General features: G+C 39.5%; 1 protein-coding gene across 1 annotated transcript; it reads left to right on the top strand.

The window, feature by feature from the left end:
* Positions 1 to 3,544: 3,544 nt before the first annotated feature.
* On the top strand, positions 3,545 to 15,176 carry LOC115726483. Its single transcript, XM_048279787.1, has 6 exons — positions 3,545 to 6,470; positions 8,514 to 9,044; positions 9,714 to 10,436; positions 10,545 to 11,261; positions 12,984 to 13,469; positions 14,343 to 15,176. The coding sequence occupies exons 1-6, from the start codon at positions 3,612 to 3,614 to the stop codon at positions 15,174 to 15,176; spliced, it is 6,150 nt and encodes a 2,049-aa protein (XP_048135744.1). The 5' UTR covers positions 3,545 to 3,611.
* Positions 15,177 to 15,959: the final 783 nt, after the last annotated feature.

Genomic DNA, 15,959 nt, shown 5'->3' with positions numbered 1-15,959 from the left:
AAGACAATTCTCTTTGCATTCTTCAAGGAATATATGAAGGGAAATAATCAAATTACAACTCTTGGGCATTAAGACAAATCGTGTATGGTGAAGCCGAAGATCCATCACATGTTGTCAAAAAGAGGATGACTAAATTACATTTATCTTATTCTATGCCAAGCTCGAACTGCAATTGAAGAGTTTGGTTGTGTCAATTGTTTTTTTATAAGCCATATATTTTCTCGTATCGCTATCTTTTAGCTGGTGTAAAATCGAATCGCATTTTTTATAAAGGGCAAGTACTTGAAAATATGAGTTCCTATTGACAATAAGCATTACACAGCGAATTATTTGATGAAAGCACTCAGTACTCTTAATCTATGCTTTTCATTGTCCATGACACCATTACTAAAGTAATTATTCCATGATCGAACCATGCATGCACTAGGTTGGGGTCCATATGTACTCTTTTGTCAGATTGAGCTCTGCCGTTGGAAAATAGCTTTGCATGTTGCTCGGGCTCAGAAGATGCAATACTTAAACTAGACATTAAAAAGTGGGATGTCCGATCTCTGTTTCTAGTTCCCATTTTAATGCAGATGCTTTTAATATAAAAAAAAGATAAATAGAAGAAAGTGACGCAGCAAACACAAGAGGCTTTGGCTACAATATTGAAATAAATCAATAGATTAATGATAAGCCAACATGGCTATCACGAGATCTTTGGCAATAAAATATGCGGAGGAATCATGAAAGCTTTTATTGTTATTACATTTTTTTTTTTTTGGCACTCAAATCTCTTCGCCTTCTTCGTCCCTCTTCGTTCTTGCTCTGTCTCACTCTTTCTTCTCCTCCTCCTTCCTTCTTTTCCTTTGTTCTCCCTCTGTCTCTCTGTTTTTTTTTTTTTTTTGGTTGCCTTTTGATTCGTGCATGATGTGCACAGTCAGCAAGCACATGTCGCTGTGAGCTCTGTTGACCTGGATGTACAATCGAGTTCCAGTCAATCCTCAAAATGTGCGCCCATCCGAGTCTGAATTAGTGGGTCCAATCTGCATTATTGGTGCGAGACTCAGCTTTTTCTTTGTCAGAAGAAAAATCAAAGAAAATTGCCGACGTTTGAGAACAATAGGAAAATTTTACATTAAACTCATATCTATAGGTAATTTTTAAAAGGGCAAGAACAGAGAGACAATAACCAAATTCAAACCATTTCATCATGTGGCAATTTTATGATTTTTATTTCACATTCTAATCTAATAATTGTATTCGGCATAAAGAATACACAACTTCAATTTTATTTTGTGAACTGAGGTTTTTTTTTCCACTTAAAAGGACTCCTCAATTTGAGGGGCTATCTATCAACAAATCTAGAAAAGATAATACATGAAAAGTCAAGATTCATTTTCAATTAATGGTTGATACTAGTGAGATGTAAGGGTCTAAGTTAGTCTAAGTCTAATGTACCAATAAGGAGAACGCTATCAAAAATTGACGTTCATTATATAATCTTTACATTGGCAAATCATGGAGATTCCTCGGCTCTTTAATTCACAAAGAGGATGCCAAGAGGCAGCTGTCGCTTCAAGTGCCGTCACTGCTCCCTCAAATATTCTCATTTAATCTCTCTCTCAGAGTCGCAATTACCCTAACTCCAACAATCTTACGTATGCTCAGATGCTTGTCCAGTAATGAAGGACGAAAAGAAGTGGAGATGGACACTAGTGATGGTGTCCGGTCGAGTAAAGCAGCAGTAGTAAAATGAAGAAAAGCCATTCATTTCTAGAAGGGGGAGTTGTCATGTTACCATGGATGATCGCCGTTCACTTCCTAAAACAATTTTTAATAAAGGGATGTGTTTAATAACGATACAAAATTTTTACTTTTGAAATAAAAATTTATTTAATAAGAACATAAAATTACCACTGTGATGATGACCGGTGACTGGAGATCAACGGATGCATGGCGACTGGCGAATAGTGATTGGCGGACGGGCATTGATGACAAGAAGAGTTTTTATTTTTGTTTTTGTTGCAAAAATAGAAAAATAGATAATTTTTACTTGTTATTTCTATTCCAAACCTAATTCTGAGTTAAAAATTTATTCAAAAAGTAAAAAAATAAAATTACGTTGTCAAACGAATTTCTATTCTAAATTTATTCTCAAAAATAAAAAAATAAATTAAAAATATATATAAACAGAATGATTATCCCATGTCTAAGCTCGCACGACTACCCCTCGATTACCCTCTCTTTCTCTTTCTCTTTCTCATTATCTCACTCTTCCACAACCACCCTAGTTAAAGCAGTCTTTTCGGCTCGTCCTGGGCCGGCGAGGGCGCGAAGGCCCTCGCTAGATCTGGGCGAGGGCCCTTGCAACCTCGCCGGCCACTGGCCGGGGGGCCCTCGCCTGGACCTCGCGACGGTCGTCGCGGCCTCGGGGTTCTTGTCCAGGTGCCATATCATCGCCAGTCTCTTGTAGGCTTTCTTCAGATCATCGTCGCTCGCGTTCCTGTTCACCTTCAGTATGTTGTAGTAATCCACCCCCATCCTCACATTTCTTCAGATTCCTTCGCGCGGAAAATGTGCGAATATGTGATTTATACAGGTCGAAATCGTTGCCTTGTGATCGTGGAAGAGCAAAATGATCGAAGAGATGGAAGATCAGAGACGGCGAATGTTCTAGGGTTTGATTTAATGGGGATCTGTGTGTGGCTGTCGGAGGAGAGGAAGATGAAGGGCCAGCGACCGCTGGATGCGTAACGAAAATTGGGGTTGAGAGGATCCGACGGTTAGGGAGAGAGTTTAGAGAGAGAAGGGCAAAATGTCGAGTGGGTCCAAGAAAGGTTCACGGGTGAAAAAAAGGAAAAGAAATCCAGAAAATATTAATTCTTTTTAAAAAAAATCCAAGTGACACAAAAAATAATTTTTTTTTGTGGTTCAGTTTGGAGTTGGAGCAGTGTTCTGACAATTATAGTTGGCGAAAAGATTAATCAATTTTTCCTTATGAACCGAGGTATTTTGTTTTCTCTTAAAGGGATGATTACGAGGGCTTGCTATCAATGAGCTTGGGAAAATTTGAAAAACGATACGTGAAAAGTCGAGATTTATTTTCCTCTAATGGTAAACATTATGAAGATATAAGGTCTAAGCTAGCCCAAGCATAATATGCCAATAAGTAGAACCTTATCACAAATATTGCTATTCAATAAAAAAATCAATAACACGGCCATTTTAGAACTGTGAAGAGAATCAGACAATGCCAAAATTATGGCATTAGGAAATCCAACTGTTCCTAATTTATGAAATGAATCGAAGTCTCAATATGATAAATAGGAAAAAAAAGAAAGGTACAGAGTGAATACTAAGATTTGGATTTTACCATACTTGTTCCTTAGGAAACTGAAAGCGAAAAGGATAACAAAGAAAAGGTAAAAGAGCCTTGACGAGCAAAAAAAGGACAATCAAAGATTTGGATTTGGTACTACTTGTGTTTAGAGCTTGCTCTTCTTCTTCTTCCTCCTCTTCCTCCTCTTCCTCCTCAGTGTTTGCTGCTCTTTTTCATCACTCTCTGTCTCTCTCTGTCTCTCTGTTTTCTCGCTCCGTGTTTCTCAGAAAAAAAAATCAAAGAAAAAATGTCGACCGATTCTGCCGTCTCTATTGCATGGGATGTCTTGAAGTGGGTAGTTATTCCCATCAAGCGTCAATTCGGATACGTGATGTCCTCCAAGAGATACGCCCGGGATCTTCAGAAGGAAGTGGGGAAGCTGGAGTCCGAGGATGAGAGGATCCAGAATGCCATGCGAGTCGCCGGAGACAATCTTCGGCATGTCTATAGTCACGTCAGTGAATGGCAGAGAAGTGCTGAGAAGGTCTTGAAGGAGTCGGGAGACCTGTTGGGAGACTTCGAAAAGGCGAGCAAGACTTGCTGCTACGGGACTCTTCCTGACCCCAATTTTCGCTATCAGTTCAGCAGGAAGGCCAAGGACAAGATCAAAGTCATTCAGGACCTCGCTACAAAAGGCTGTCAATTCAATGAATTGAACATCTCCTCCAGAGCTCCAGCTCCGGGGATTGTCACTGCTCCGACTAGGGCCAGGAGAGAGGGCAAAGAAGTCGTCCAGTGGACCACTGCCACGGCCTCTGCTTCTTCTGCCTCTACGTCGATTAGAGACGATGGTGTCTTCAAATCCAGAGCTCAGATGATAAGGGACATCATAGACGCTCTTGCTGATAACAGCAACCGAGTGGTCGGGGTTTACGGGATGGGCGGGGTTGGCAAGTCCACCCTTTTGGTGGATACCGAAAGGAGAATACGGGAAGAGAAATCATTCGATCTGGTAGCTAAGGCTGACGTGTCAGAAAATCCAGACGTCAAGAGGATTCAAGGAGAGATCGCGCATTCGTTGGGCCTGGACATAAAGAACGAAGAGTATATCAACGTGCGAGCAGAGCGTCTGCACACAAGGTTGGAAAAGGAGGAGAGGGAGAAAAAGAAGGTGCTCATAATACTGGACAACCTCTGGGAGAGGCTGGACTTGGACAAAGTCGGCATTCCTTGCGGACCTGGCAACAAAGCTAGAGGATGCAAGTTGTTGTTGACGGCGAGAGATCAACGTGTTTTGCGAAGGGAAATGCTCTGTGACAGCGCCTTCCTCCTTGGTGGGCTGGAAAACGTAGAGGCAAAGAGATTGTTTGAGAAGACGGTGGGAGGCAAAGTTACCGTTGAGTTGGAACCCTTGGTGGAGGAAGCACTCCGCATATCTGCAGGTTTGCCTTTCCTAATTGTCGCGATATCAAAGCTTTTTATAGACACTAGTTACTCTGAATGTGACTACGCTTTGAAACAAATCTGGAGCGAAGATACTGGTAAAGTGATAACTAAAAGGCTGCAACTTAGTTATGGTCGTATAAGCGAGGAGGCCAAGTCATTGTTACGACTTTGTGTTGCTTATGGCGTCTCTAAACCATATCCCGACTACTTGGCGAGGTACGGCTTCGGTTTGCGGATATTTCAAGGAGTTAGCAGCGTGCAAGAAGCTAGAGTTAGGTTGGGCTCACTGATCCATACTCTGCAAGCCTCCTCCCTTTTATTAGACGGTGAAGAAGACGCGGGTGGTTTTAAGATTCATGACTTGGTTCGTGAGTTTGTTGCCTCGTTTGCATCAACAAATCGCCCTCTTCTCATTTTGAAAGATAAAGATAAGTGGGAAACAACGTTGTCGGAGGAGAGGCTCAAAATTTGTGAGGCGATATGCTTTCCCTACGTCGATTTGGAGGAGCTTCCCAAAGAATTAATCTGTCCGGAATTGCGTATCTTTTTGCTGCTTGAAAACGAAAGATCTCTTGAGATCTCGGATTCGTATTTCAACTCTATGAAGAATCTCATGGCCTTAGATCTTAGCGGAATACGTCTCGGTCGTTCGCCTTCGCCGTTTCAATTCATGGAGAACTTACACACTTTGTGTGTCGATGATTGTTCAGTAGAGGATGTGTCCGTTCTTGGCAAGCTAAAAGGCCTCCAAATTCTCAGCCTTCAGCACTCAGACATTCAGCAATTGCCGAAACAAATAGGGCAACTAACGAAGCTGAGGTTGTTAGATTTGGATTATTGTTCAAAACTACAGATAATTGAACCGGGTGTCCTTGGAAGGTTGACCAAATTGGAGGAGTTATATATGAAGAATAGCTTTGATCAATGGAGTGCTGGGGAGCAAACTCCAGCAACTAATGCCGGTCTTATTGAATTGAATAACATGAAGAATCTCCGCACTCTGCATGTATCCATTCGCAATCCAAGTGCGCTCCCAAGGGATCTAGATGTTGAGAAGTTAACCAAGTACAAAATCCGAATAGGTGATGCACGGCGCTGGAGAGACTACGAAGGATCGAGGATGTTGGAGCTCAACTTGGATGGAACAAGCGATGTTCTTCGAAAAGAATGCATTCAAAGTATCTTAGCCAAAGCTGACGATTTGTTTTTGTACAAGTTGGACAGAACTGAGAAAAGTATTTCCGCATTATCCTCGAAAGGTTTTCCAAAATTAAAGCATCTACATGTGGGGCATAGTCCTTCGTTCCGTTACATCCTCGAATGGTCTTCCCTTCCTACTTTTGAGGCGTTGGAGACGCTACTTCTCGATAATCTCGTCAACTTGGAGAAGATATGCACCAAAAATATCTCCATCGGGTCCTTCAGCACATTAAAAGTAGTACGAGTTGAAGATTGCAACAAGATGGAAGTTCTATTTCCTTGTTCGATGATGAGAGAACTTCCACAGCTAGAAGAAATTGAAGTTGCCCGCTGCAAGTTAATGCGGGGGATTGTAGAGGCTGATGATGATCGTGGCAAATTTGAGTTGCCTAAGTTGCGTGAATTGAAATTGGATGAGTTGCCAAATATCGAGAATTTTATCACCACCGGGTCGTCTCCTTCAAGGAGTACATCGGACTACCAAATTGGCACTCAAATTGCATTCTTCAACGGACAACAGGTAACTTTCTATTAAAAGAGTATTAATTATTAATTAATTTTTCCTCCCTTCGCTAATTAGATGTAACGCATATTATGATTCTTTCAATTTGTTATTTTCTGTATATTTTCTTCATAATTGCCTTGTCCGTTCATGCCTTAGATAAAAGCAAAATCTTCCGTATCTCCTACTTCAGTAGAAATCCAACTAATTGAATGAAATTCATGTAAATTTAGTTTTTGATAGGTTCCGAGTTATTTTGAAATTACATTCTGCAAGCACATCTACATTAATTGTGTTTCGTAAAGCAAAATTGAAGGGGATTTGTTGGCATTAACGTAATTTCGTAGGTAAAGTTAGTTATAATCTTTCGAAATGGATTCCATTGAATTTAGTTACTAAACTTTGTTATTATCCCCAAAATGTATAATATGCTAACCTAATTGACGCACATTTTTTTGTGTATTATGCTTGAATAAGCACTTTAGTCATTGCGTAGCCCCATAATTGTAAGAGCACAGAATGCGTGTAGAATGGACAGATATATTTGTACGGACTTTTGACATTTGATATCCTCTTTAAATTGGTGGGGCCCAATACTCCCGCAACATGATAGTTTTCCTCGTCCTTAAAGAGTCATGGAAATATAAATTGTGGGCCCCACAATTTTCTTTTCCTGCTTTCAACTTTCATGAAAAGAGAGAGCTGGCTTTCAATGATAATGGAACTACTAAGCATTGCGTATTTCATTGGGTTTCCTTCCTTTATTCTATGGATGGAATACAATTGGCTCACTAATCAAATTAAGCTTTGCATTCCAAGTTCTTTACCAAAGGAAAGACTGGAAACTAGAAACGATATTATTATCTTGATTTTCTTACTCTGCTTTTTTTTTTTATTATTCTTTCTTTTTCCCTTTTTGTGGAACTCAATCATTTCCCCCACCCCTCGGTACTCATCTATATTTACATCTTGGAAGCCCCTAAGTTCATAATTATGTTTAATCTCTTATTTCGTGAGTGAATACCGCGGGTTGACTTTTCGAGATTGGAGACATTAGAAATCGGCGGCTCGGGTAACCTCGGTTTTATGTTCTTCCCATCCATCGTTAAATCTGTCATAAACTGAGAAAACTAAGCGTAAGCAATTGCAAGAAGATGGAAGCGATCATTATGGAGGAAAAAGGGTTGGGAATGGAAGCATCATAAACTCTTGCATTCCCGATGCGTAACGTTACGTCAAAATATTAAAGGATTAAAATATGCAAGAGACAAAGCATAGCCAAAATAAAAACTAACTAAATTACTTTTAAAGTGTGCTTCGGTTATAAAATTTTAAAAGAAAATGAGCAGTGTACAAGCACGAGTGTTGAAAGTTGCTGACATGTTTTATGAGTTGCAATTTCCTATTTTTAATTTCTCTGAAAATAGTTTACATAAAGATGGTAGAACATCTCTCGTGGTATCTACACAAAACATGAATGGGTAATCCAATTGCAGAACAGGATTTGTAAAAGCTTTCCGAGATTTAGAAGAAACTTAAAACTCTCAGCAACCTCTCATTTACAATATCTTCTTCTTCTTCTTTTTCCCCCCTGATCGAAGGAAACGGCGCAATTAGGGTCCAGGGCTTTTGGAAATCACCCCTTTGAGTTATCGCATGCACTGCAAGACCATTCTTATGAAACTCTTGTTAAAGAAATAAAATACATTTCGGCTGAGTCATCCGATTCGTCGAGTGGATAGCGGAAGAACGTTTCAATGGAAAAAATGATAAAAGAAAAAGAGTACTTTACGGGCGGGTTCCACTTGGACTAAACTGAAAGCAATATAAGCTGTTCACCTAAAATGTTGCCTATGTAGCCAAAGAGGCTGTGAAAATGGGCCCTCCCACAAGATTAATACGTCGACTTTGATAGATAATCTTAATCTTTTAAAATTGGGACAGAATCACCGATTTTGTGCATTCAGAATTTACATTTTGACACTCATTTATATTTATATCTTGGAAGTTCATGAATCGTAATTCTACTGAATCACCAATTTTGCGAGCGAATTCCCGCAGGTTGCATTTCCTAGCTTAGAGACATTAGACATCACTGGCATGGATAACATCAAGATGATATGGGACAATCAAGCTGCTGCGGATTCTTTCCCTAAGCTAAAATCGCTTTGTGTGGATGGATGCAATAAGCTGAAGTGTGTATGGGATAAGGAACTCCACCATCAAGTTAAATTCCAGTGTCTACATTCTATTAGCGTTTCCTCCTGCAAGAGCCTCACCTCTCTATTTCCAGCCTCGATAGTTAGAGACCTAACGCAACTTGAGGAGCCGGAGATCCGTGAATGTGGCATTGCGGAACTCATCGAGAAGGAAGAAGGAGTAAGAGTTCCCGGGTTTGATTTCCCAAAGTTAACCTCCCTCCAACTTGAGCATCTTACAAAATTGAAGTGTCTCTACACCGGAACACATACTTCCCATTGGCCAGCATTAAAGACCTTAAGGGTGGATGGCTGTAACAAAGTAGACATACTTGCTTCCCAAATTGAGAATGAGATGCCACGTCATAAACAACCTCTCTTCTTGATAGAAAAGGTACGACCCAAGATTATTTGTTTTGATTCAATGGTGGATATTTGAAGTGATCCTTGTGGCCACAGCTAAGCATCTCACGCAAGTAGCTCCACATACGAAGATGTAAACTGTAAGACTCACCTTGATACCATAGAAATATTTCAACATTGAAACATCGCATTGTCAGACGAATCAAATGCATTTTCGTTGATCCCATTTTATTTAAGATTTAGGCTGATTCTTATGGTTTAGCTCTCTCCTAAATGCTTCAAAGATGAAAACATGTGGCATGTGTTGTGATCTTACCATCCTACAAGTGTGTTGTATAATTTGGATTAAAGGTTACCGATGTAAAGCTAAAAACGGAAAGACGTGACATTAATAGTGACATTAATCACCGAACTTTGTGCAATTGTGACCGTAATTGATGCAGAAGTTATTTTCACAACGGATATATCTTTAGAAACATGGATGTAAGGAGTTACTTAAGTTTAATATGGTTACAAGTCAAATTTAAAAGATTAGTGATAATGGGTCTTTTGATGTGGGAACATTTCCTTCCGTTGAATCACATAAGACTCAACATTTTAAAATACGGTTATTGTGTGTGATATGCGGGACTAAAGTCATAACACCTAAGTACTCTTTTAAATAAGCCGGCTTTAAGTTCTGATTTGATTATTCTCTCGGGGTACATTCCCTAATCTCCAAGAGTTCAAATTGGATTTATGCGAACGGATGGAGATATGGCATGGGGATTTTGATGATGAAGAATTATTCTGCAAGCTTAGAGTTCTTGAGCTTTGTCATCTCTCCAAGGAATCTGCAACATCTACAAGTCGTTTTGTTGAGAGTTTAACCAACTTGGAAGAGCTAGTCATACGTGAATCTTATCTGGAACAGCCAAGCAGCAATGTGGAAGCCATGGAAGGCCCTAGTCAAGAGCAAAAAGTAATATTACCCTTTTCAAGACAAATTAAACATTTGAAGGCTCTAAATGTGTCGGATTGTGATGGGTTATCAAGTATGTTTACACCGACAATAGCTGAAAATTTGGTGGCTCTCACAAAATTGAGGATAAGTAATTGCAGGATATTGACAGAAGTTATTAGTGACAAGGGAAGTAAAGAGGGGCATGAAGCGGCTTTCCATCATTTGAAATATATGGAGCTTGATGGGTTGATAGAGTTGAAATGTTTCAGCTCAGGTGGATGCGCTTTAATATTCCCTCTCTTGGAAGATGTCATTGTGAATGTATGTCCCAACATGAAGTTCTTCTCCGAGGGGCCAATAGAGGCACCAAAGCTGGATAGAGTAAAAGTAGGTATGATGAAATGGTATGGACCAATAGAGTACCAGTATTTTTGGAAGGAAAACCTCAACATGACCATCCAAAATATTTTTAAAGAAATGGTATGCATCGGCTACTAAATTCTGTGCAATTGGTTGTTTTTGATCACCGACAAAGTAAATGCTTTTGGCTAACTAGAATTTTACGTTTAATGATGCATTTTTTGACAGGCTACGGTTGCTAAGGCTAAGTTTGTGCGTCTATTTGAGTTCCCCGAGCTCGTTGGAAAGTGGCACAATGAATATAATCCCGTCAATTCATCTTGGCAATTAGAAACCCTGGTGGTGGATAAGTGTCCATCATTTATTAATGCTATGCCATCCAAATTGATGCTTGTTTTAGAGAAAATGACGATCTTGCAAGTGTACGATTGCGAATATTTGGAAGAAATATTCGATCTTCAAGGGCTTGAAGCTGTGGAAAGCACTCGGGTGCTACCTCGCTTAGTGCATTTGAACTTCTTCAATCTACCAAAGTTGAGGCAACTATGGAACAAAGATCTTCAAGGAACGATGCGCTTCAATTCTCTATCTTCTCTGACTCTTTATAAATGCAGCAACCTAAGACATGCTTTCACTCCATCGATGGCTTGGTGCCTTGCCAATCTAGTAGATGTGGAAATAAGGGCGTGTGATCATATGGAAGGAGTGATCGAAGATGAAGAAGGGCAAGGAAGCGCAGTGGAGAAGATTACGTTCCCCAATCTCTCGACGATTAAATTGAAATGGCTGCCTAATTTGACTAGTTTCTTATCGGGAAAGAATCATGCATTGGAATGTCCCAAATTAGAATATCCGAGGATTGCCCACTGCCCCAAAATGAGAAGTTTGACGTGGCAGTCTTCAATGGATATTGACCATAACACGCCTTCACTTTTCACTCCACGGGTTAGTCTTCTTTTTCTGAATCCAATGCTTTTGTTTTTCAGATAAATCATCAAGTCAAATGAATGCACGTGTCACATGAAACAATTTTTGTTCCAGAGCAATGTAACATCCGATTCTGGTTTTTTGTTTGGGCAAAAAAAAAAAAATCCTCCGAACACGGTATCAATCAAGGATAAGAAATTGGTTTCCTCTTACACCCAATTCTTGCCAATGGTTGGATCCGAATCTTCTCAATGTAGAACTAGTAAATTGACCCAATTTACTTTTTACCTTTTCTAAGATCATAACATAGGTCATTTATTCAAGTCGTTATGTTGCCCATGACTATTTCGAATTAATTTTCTTTCAGTACAAAAATTGCCATAAATAATAAAGACGAAACTTGAAGAAATAATCTATGTAACGAGAAGACGCATTGAATAGTATTGGACTCGAGCTGCAAATCAATTATCGTGGTACTATATTAGATTATAAAAAATGTTTGAGAAAATGGAATAATTATGATAATAATGACGATGATAATAATAATAATAATTAAACAGAGAAGGAAAAAGAGCAGTTGGAATTCAGATGGCGTAAAGTCTTTTTTGTCAACTCTTGCGTTGCACGGTTGGACCAAAAGCTCTGTCTCCCATTTCTTTGACCCTCGTCTTTGTTTCTCCTTGTTCTTTTTTTTTTTTCCAGCTTTCTTTCTCGGATTTGGTGGGGTTCATTGCGTGATTAGCGGGGGAGACTTCACCTTTTTTTACGATTGTAGAAGGGGAAAATTCAAAAGAAGCACACCTAGCAAATTTCAAAATTCCCCCGGCCCTAGAGAGTAAAATGGCACGTGAGATGCACGTGGTCGCTGGATGGCAAAGATTTAAGACAAGTACTATTTCGAAATCAACAATTTCAGGGTTTTTTTTTTTTTTTTAAGACAAGTACCATTTTGAAAGTTCGTTTGCGAGGGGTTTGAAGTTTTCCCATAGAGGTTGGCTTTGTTGTTATGCGGGTCATGAATTTTAACAAGCATATTGATCTCAGCCATCGATCTATATAAAAAAGTATGTGTATAAATATAAATATAAATATATATATGTATATTAATCATCTTCCAAGTCCATGCTATAACAAGCAAATAAGCATCATAGTACAGAGTACTTTTACCTCCGTACACATATGATACTAACATAATGTAACCGATTCGCTTTTGCTAATAATTTCTGGATTTTTCTAAATCTAGTAGAGATGAAAATGGGAAGTTAATTTTTTTGAACTGCACCCATCAGCGGGGCATTGGAGCCAACATTAGGAAGAGAGAAGAAGAATATGTATACAAATCTCGACCGAATTGAAGCACGTGCGTCAAACCCGCTTTGAACCGTGCTTGAAGTTCATTCATTCCTTGAAAGCAAATAAATCTAAGAAATTCTCAACTCATGAAAAGATTAGCGCAACCAACTTTGACATCAATGAGTGTGAACAAATCTGACAAACTGCATGTTAATATTCATCATTGCAACTTTCCAACAATTAAAGGGATGCTTAATGTACGAGTGATTTTCTGAATGCATTTGTCATAGCTGAAATGAAAGCATCAATTAGCCCCTCCCTGTTTATGTCACTAGCAAGCTCTTGCATTCTTATGATTTGTGAGAGCTAGGGAACTTTGGAAATTCCTTCTTCGAGATCACAACTCAATATGATCACTCATTGTATCATTTTTCTCAATATTGGCAGGTACAATTTCTTGGGCTCAAGTGGATGGTTCTCTCTCACATGGACAATTTAAGCAAAATATGGCCCGACAATCCTCAAGAAACTCTCACTTTTGACTCTCTACTGGAAGTGAAGGTCAAAAATTGCGAGAGCCTAGAAAATCTGTTTCCATATTGGGTGGGTACAAGTCTAACCCAACTTGGGAAGCTTCGAGTGGAATCTTGTAGGATCGAGGAAATAGTCACTAATGGAGACGACACTCGACACTCCAATGTTGCTCAAGTTCTTTTCCCGAAACTAACGTCTTTGGTGTTACATGATATGACACGACTCAAGACCTTCTGCCCTAACTTGCCCACTTTGAATTGGCAATTCTTGAAGGAGTTGCGAGTGACTCACCGTGATAAACCGAACATGTTGTCTTTTGCGGCATCCATGAGCAAGTGGACTCAGAGAGATGATCAACAGGACCTTTCAAACCAAGAAGCGCACTCTTCGTTTGAGAGGGTATGATTTCATCTGCTTTTCCTCGGTTTCTACTTAGTTCTTTAAAGTACCCACTAATCTCATGTCCTCTACGTAATCACGTCATGTTATGATACTACAGAAAATATGATCTGTCTTGCCAATCGGTTTGTAGACAACATAAGATATTTTTAGTATCTCAAGTAACTTTTCATTTGTGGAAACACATACGATATTCCATTACGTAGAACTACAAAAATAATAACAGATTTTTGCTGACTACACAATATGTTCGTATTCTAATCTTATCTAATGGTGCTCCTTGGGGAAGTCAATGAGGATTTCACACGAGATCCTCTCCATTGTTGACACATCTTCCATCGTACTTTTATGCTCTATTTTTTTCTACAAACTCTAAGAAAAATAAACTCAAAACGATTTTTTAACTTAATTCTTTAATTCACCTATTATATTTCATGTCCGCTACATAATCACGTAAGAATATAATACTATGGAGATCACGAAACCCCCTACCTATGAGTTTGCAAATGAGCACACTATCAAGTTTGTGGAACCCATATTTTTCTTAGAAACATTATGAGTGCACCTCATTACAAAATTTCCAAAGATGATAAACTTTTATTACCAAGATAAGATATTTCTAATAAAAGATGAATATGGCGAGCTAGAGGGCACTTGAATTTAGATTCGCTCTACCAACTTAATGTTACCGGTCTCTATTTGAGACTTTAAAACCTTAAGACTTGTATGCAAGGCTCTTGAGATTTAATGAATCGTAGGAAGATGAGCACCTTTCATGTGAATCATCCGAATTAGGTTTAGGTTTTACAGCACTTCATTTATTGATGAACCTTTGTTGAATTCATTTCTCATGTTGCATTGGCAATTTGACAGGACTTTCCCAACTTAAATAGACTTTTATTAGTCGCTAAGGATATTCGGATGATACGGAATGGGAAATTTCCCGATGACATCTTTGGGAAGCCAAAAGCACTAACATTGGCATGCTTCCATGATGAAAAGGCCACCTTTCCTCCCAGTTTCCTACTAGAGAGATTTCAGAATATGAAAAGTCTTGAGATCTTCCGTAGCTCTTTTGAAGATATATTCCCCGGAGGAGGGATTGTTGATGAGGGAAAACGTCCAGTGCTTGAAAGTTTAAGAAAACTTAAGTTGAGCAAGCTACACAAGCTAAAGCGTGTGTGGAGAGAAGACTGTTCAGTGTCCAAAATTCTTCCGAGCATCAAAACACTTGAGGTCCGGGATTGTCCCGAGTTGACGGTACTATTTCCGGCCGTGACATCCTTCGGGAATTTGACGAAGTTGGTGGTGAAGAATTCCTCTGGATTGGTACATCTAGGAACAGCTTCAACGATAGCAAGTTTGGTGCATCTTGAGAATATGACTATAGTAGGATGTGAAAGAATGAAAGAAGTAGTGGCAGACGATGAAAATGAAAAAGGACAAGTGATTTCTTTTAGGAAGCTAAAAAAGTTGACACTCCAAAATATGCCAAGCCTAGAATGTTTCTCCACCACAAGTTGCATCTTGGGGTTTCCACTCTCGTTTAGGATTGAAGTGGAAGAGTGCCCCAAAATGAAGATCTTTTCTAAGGGTACGCTAAGCATTCCAAAGTACTATAACGGGACACAGTTTGGATACGATTGGGAATGCAGCCGGGAGTGGGAGGGTGATCTGAATAGAGCTATACAGAAGTTGTCATCATAAACAAATATATATGCGAAATAAAAAATGAGGTAAAGTAGATCCAATTTTTTTTTTTTTTTGGGGTCCAAAAAGTAGATCCAATTGAAATTGATGTCTTTCACAATTTTCATTTTCCCTTTTTCCTTTGACCCCCCGAGAGGAAGAAGAAAAGTCGAATGAAGATGAGAGATATTTTCATCTTTCGTTTCTTTGCTTCGGTCAGGCGACGTCATCCTCAACCCACCCCATCGGATCTCGCCTCCATCCCTGCAGAGGATTCTTCGCGCGAGTTGAGCATGGTTTCTGCTCTTCGTCGTCGTTGCTGGAGAGAAGACGAAAGCGTGACGCCGGATATGGCACCGCCGAGTCTAGACAGTCCATACGCACGCTCCTTCACACGTCATTTCTCCGGTATGCCAGAATTTCTTCCCATTTTTATGTCTTATTGCGCGTCAATTAGTTGAAGTCGGAAGCTGGTTTTCGTAAAACCTTCCTCAATCGTGGTCTTCTTCAGCTAGGGCTCCCTTTTTAAATTCCGTTTTTTCCCGCCACTTGCGAAGGCCAATACGAATTGAAACTTGTGGCTGCCTTTTGAGCTGCGCTTGAGAGAATTGTAACAGCTTCAATTAAAATCTTCAATTCCATCCATAATCCAGTCATCGATGTCTTTGCTCTTTTTCCCCTGCGCTTGTGGTCTGTGTGGCTCAAGTTCAATTGTGTGTGTGGATGTGTGTATAGGACATGGAGAGCATAGATTTTTTTGACATTTGACTTCGGATTGCCCGCTAAGATTGATGACTTTTC

The sequence above is a fragment of the Rhodamnia argentea genome, chromosome 5 (genome assembly GCF_020921035.1).
Source record: "Rhodamnia argentea isolate NSW1041297 chromosome 5, ASM2092103v1, whole genome shotgun sequence".
Classification (NCBI taxonomy): domain Eukaryota; kingdom Viridiplantae; phylum Streptophyta; class Magnoliopsida; order Myrtales; family Myrtaceae; genus Rhodamnia; species Rhodamnia argentea.
This window is presented reverse-complemented; position numbering and strand designations above follow the sequence as displayed.

What these genes read in the sequence shown, in the direction of transcription:
- LOC115726483 (XM_048279787.1), top strand. Translation starts at nt 3,612, where the DNA reads ATGTCGACCGATTCTGCCGTCTCTATTGCATGGGATGTCTTGAAGTGG. An exon ending in CTCTCTTCTTGATAGAAAAG is followed by an intron (nt 9,045 to 9,713) that starts GTACGACCCAAG and finishes TTATTCTCTCGG; the next exon opens with GGTACATTCCCTAATCTCCA. An exon ending in AAAATATTTTTAAAGAAATG is followed by an intron (nt 10,437 to 10,544) that starts GTATGCATCGGC and finishes ATTTTTTGACAG; the next exon opens with GCTACGGTTGCTAAGGCTAA.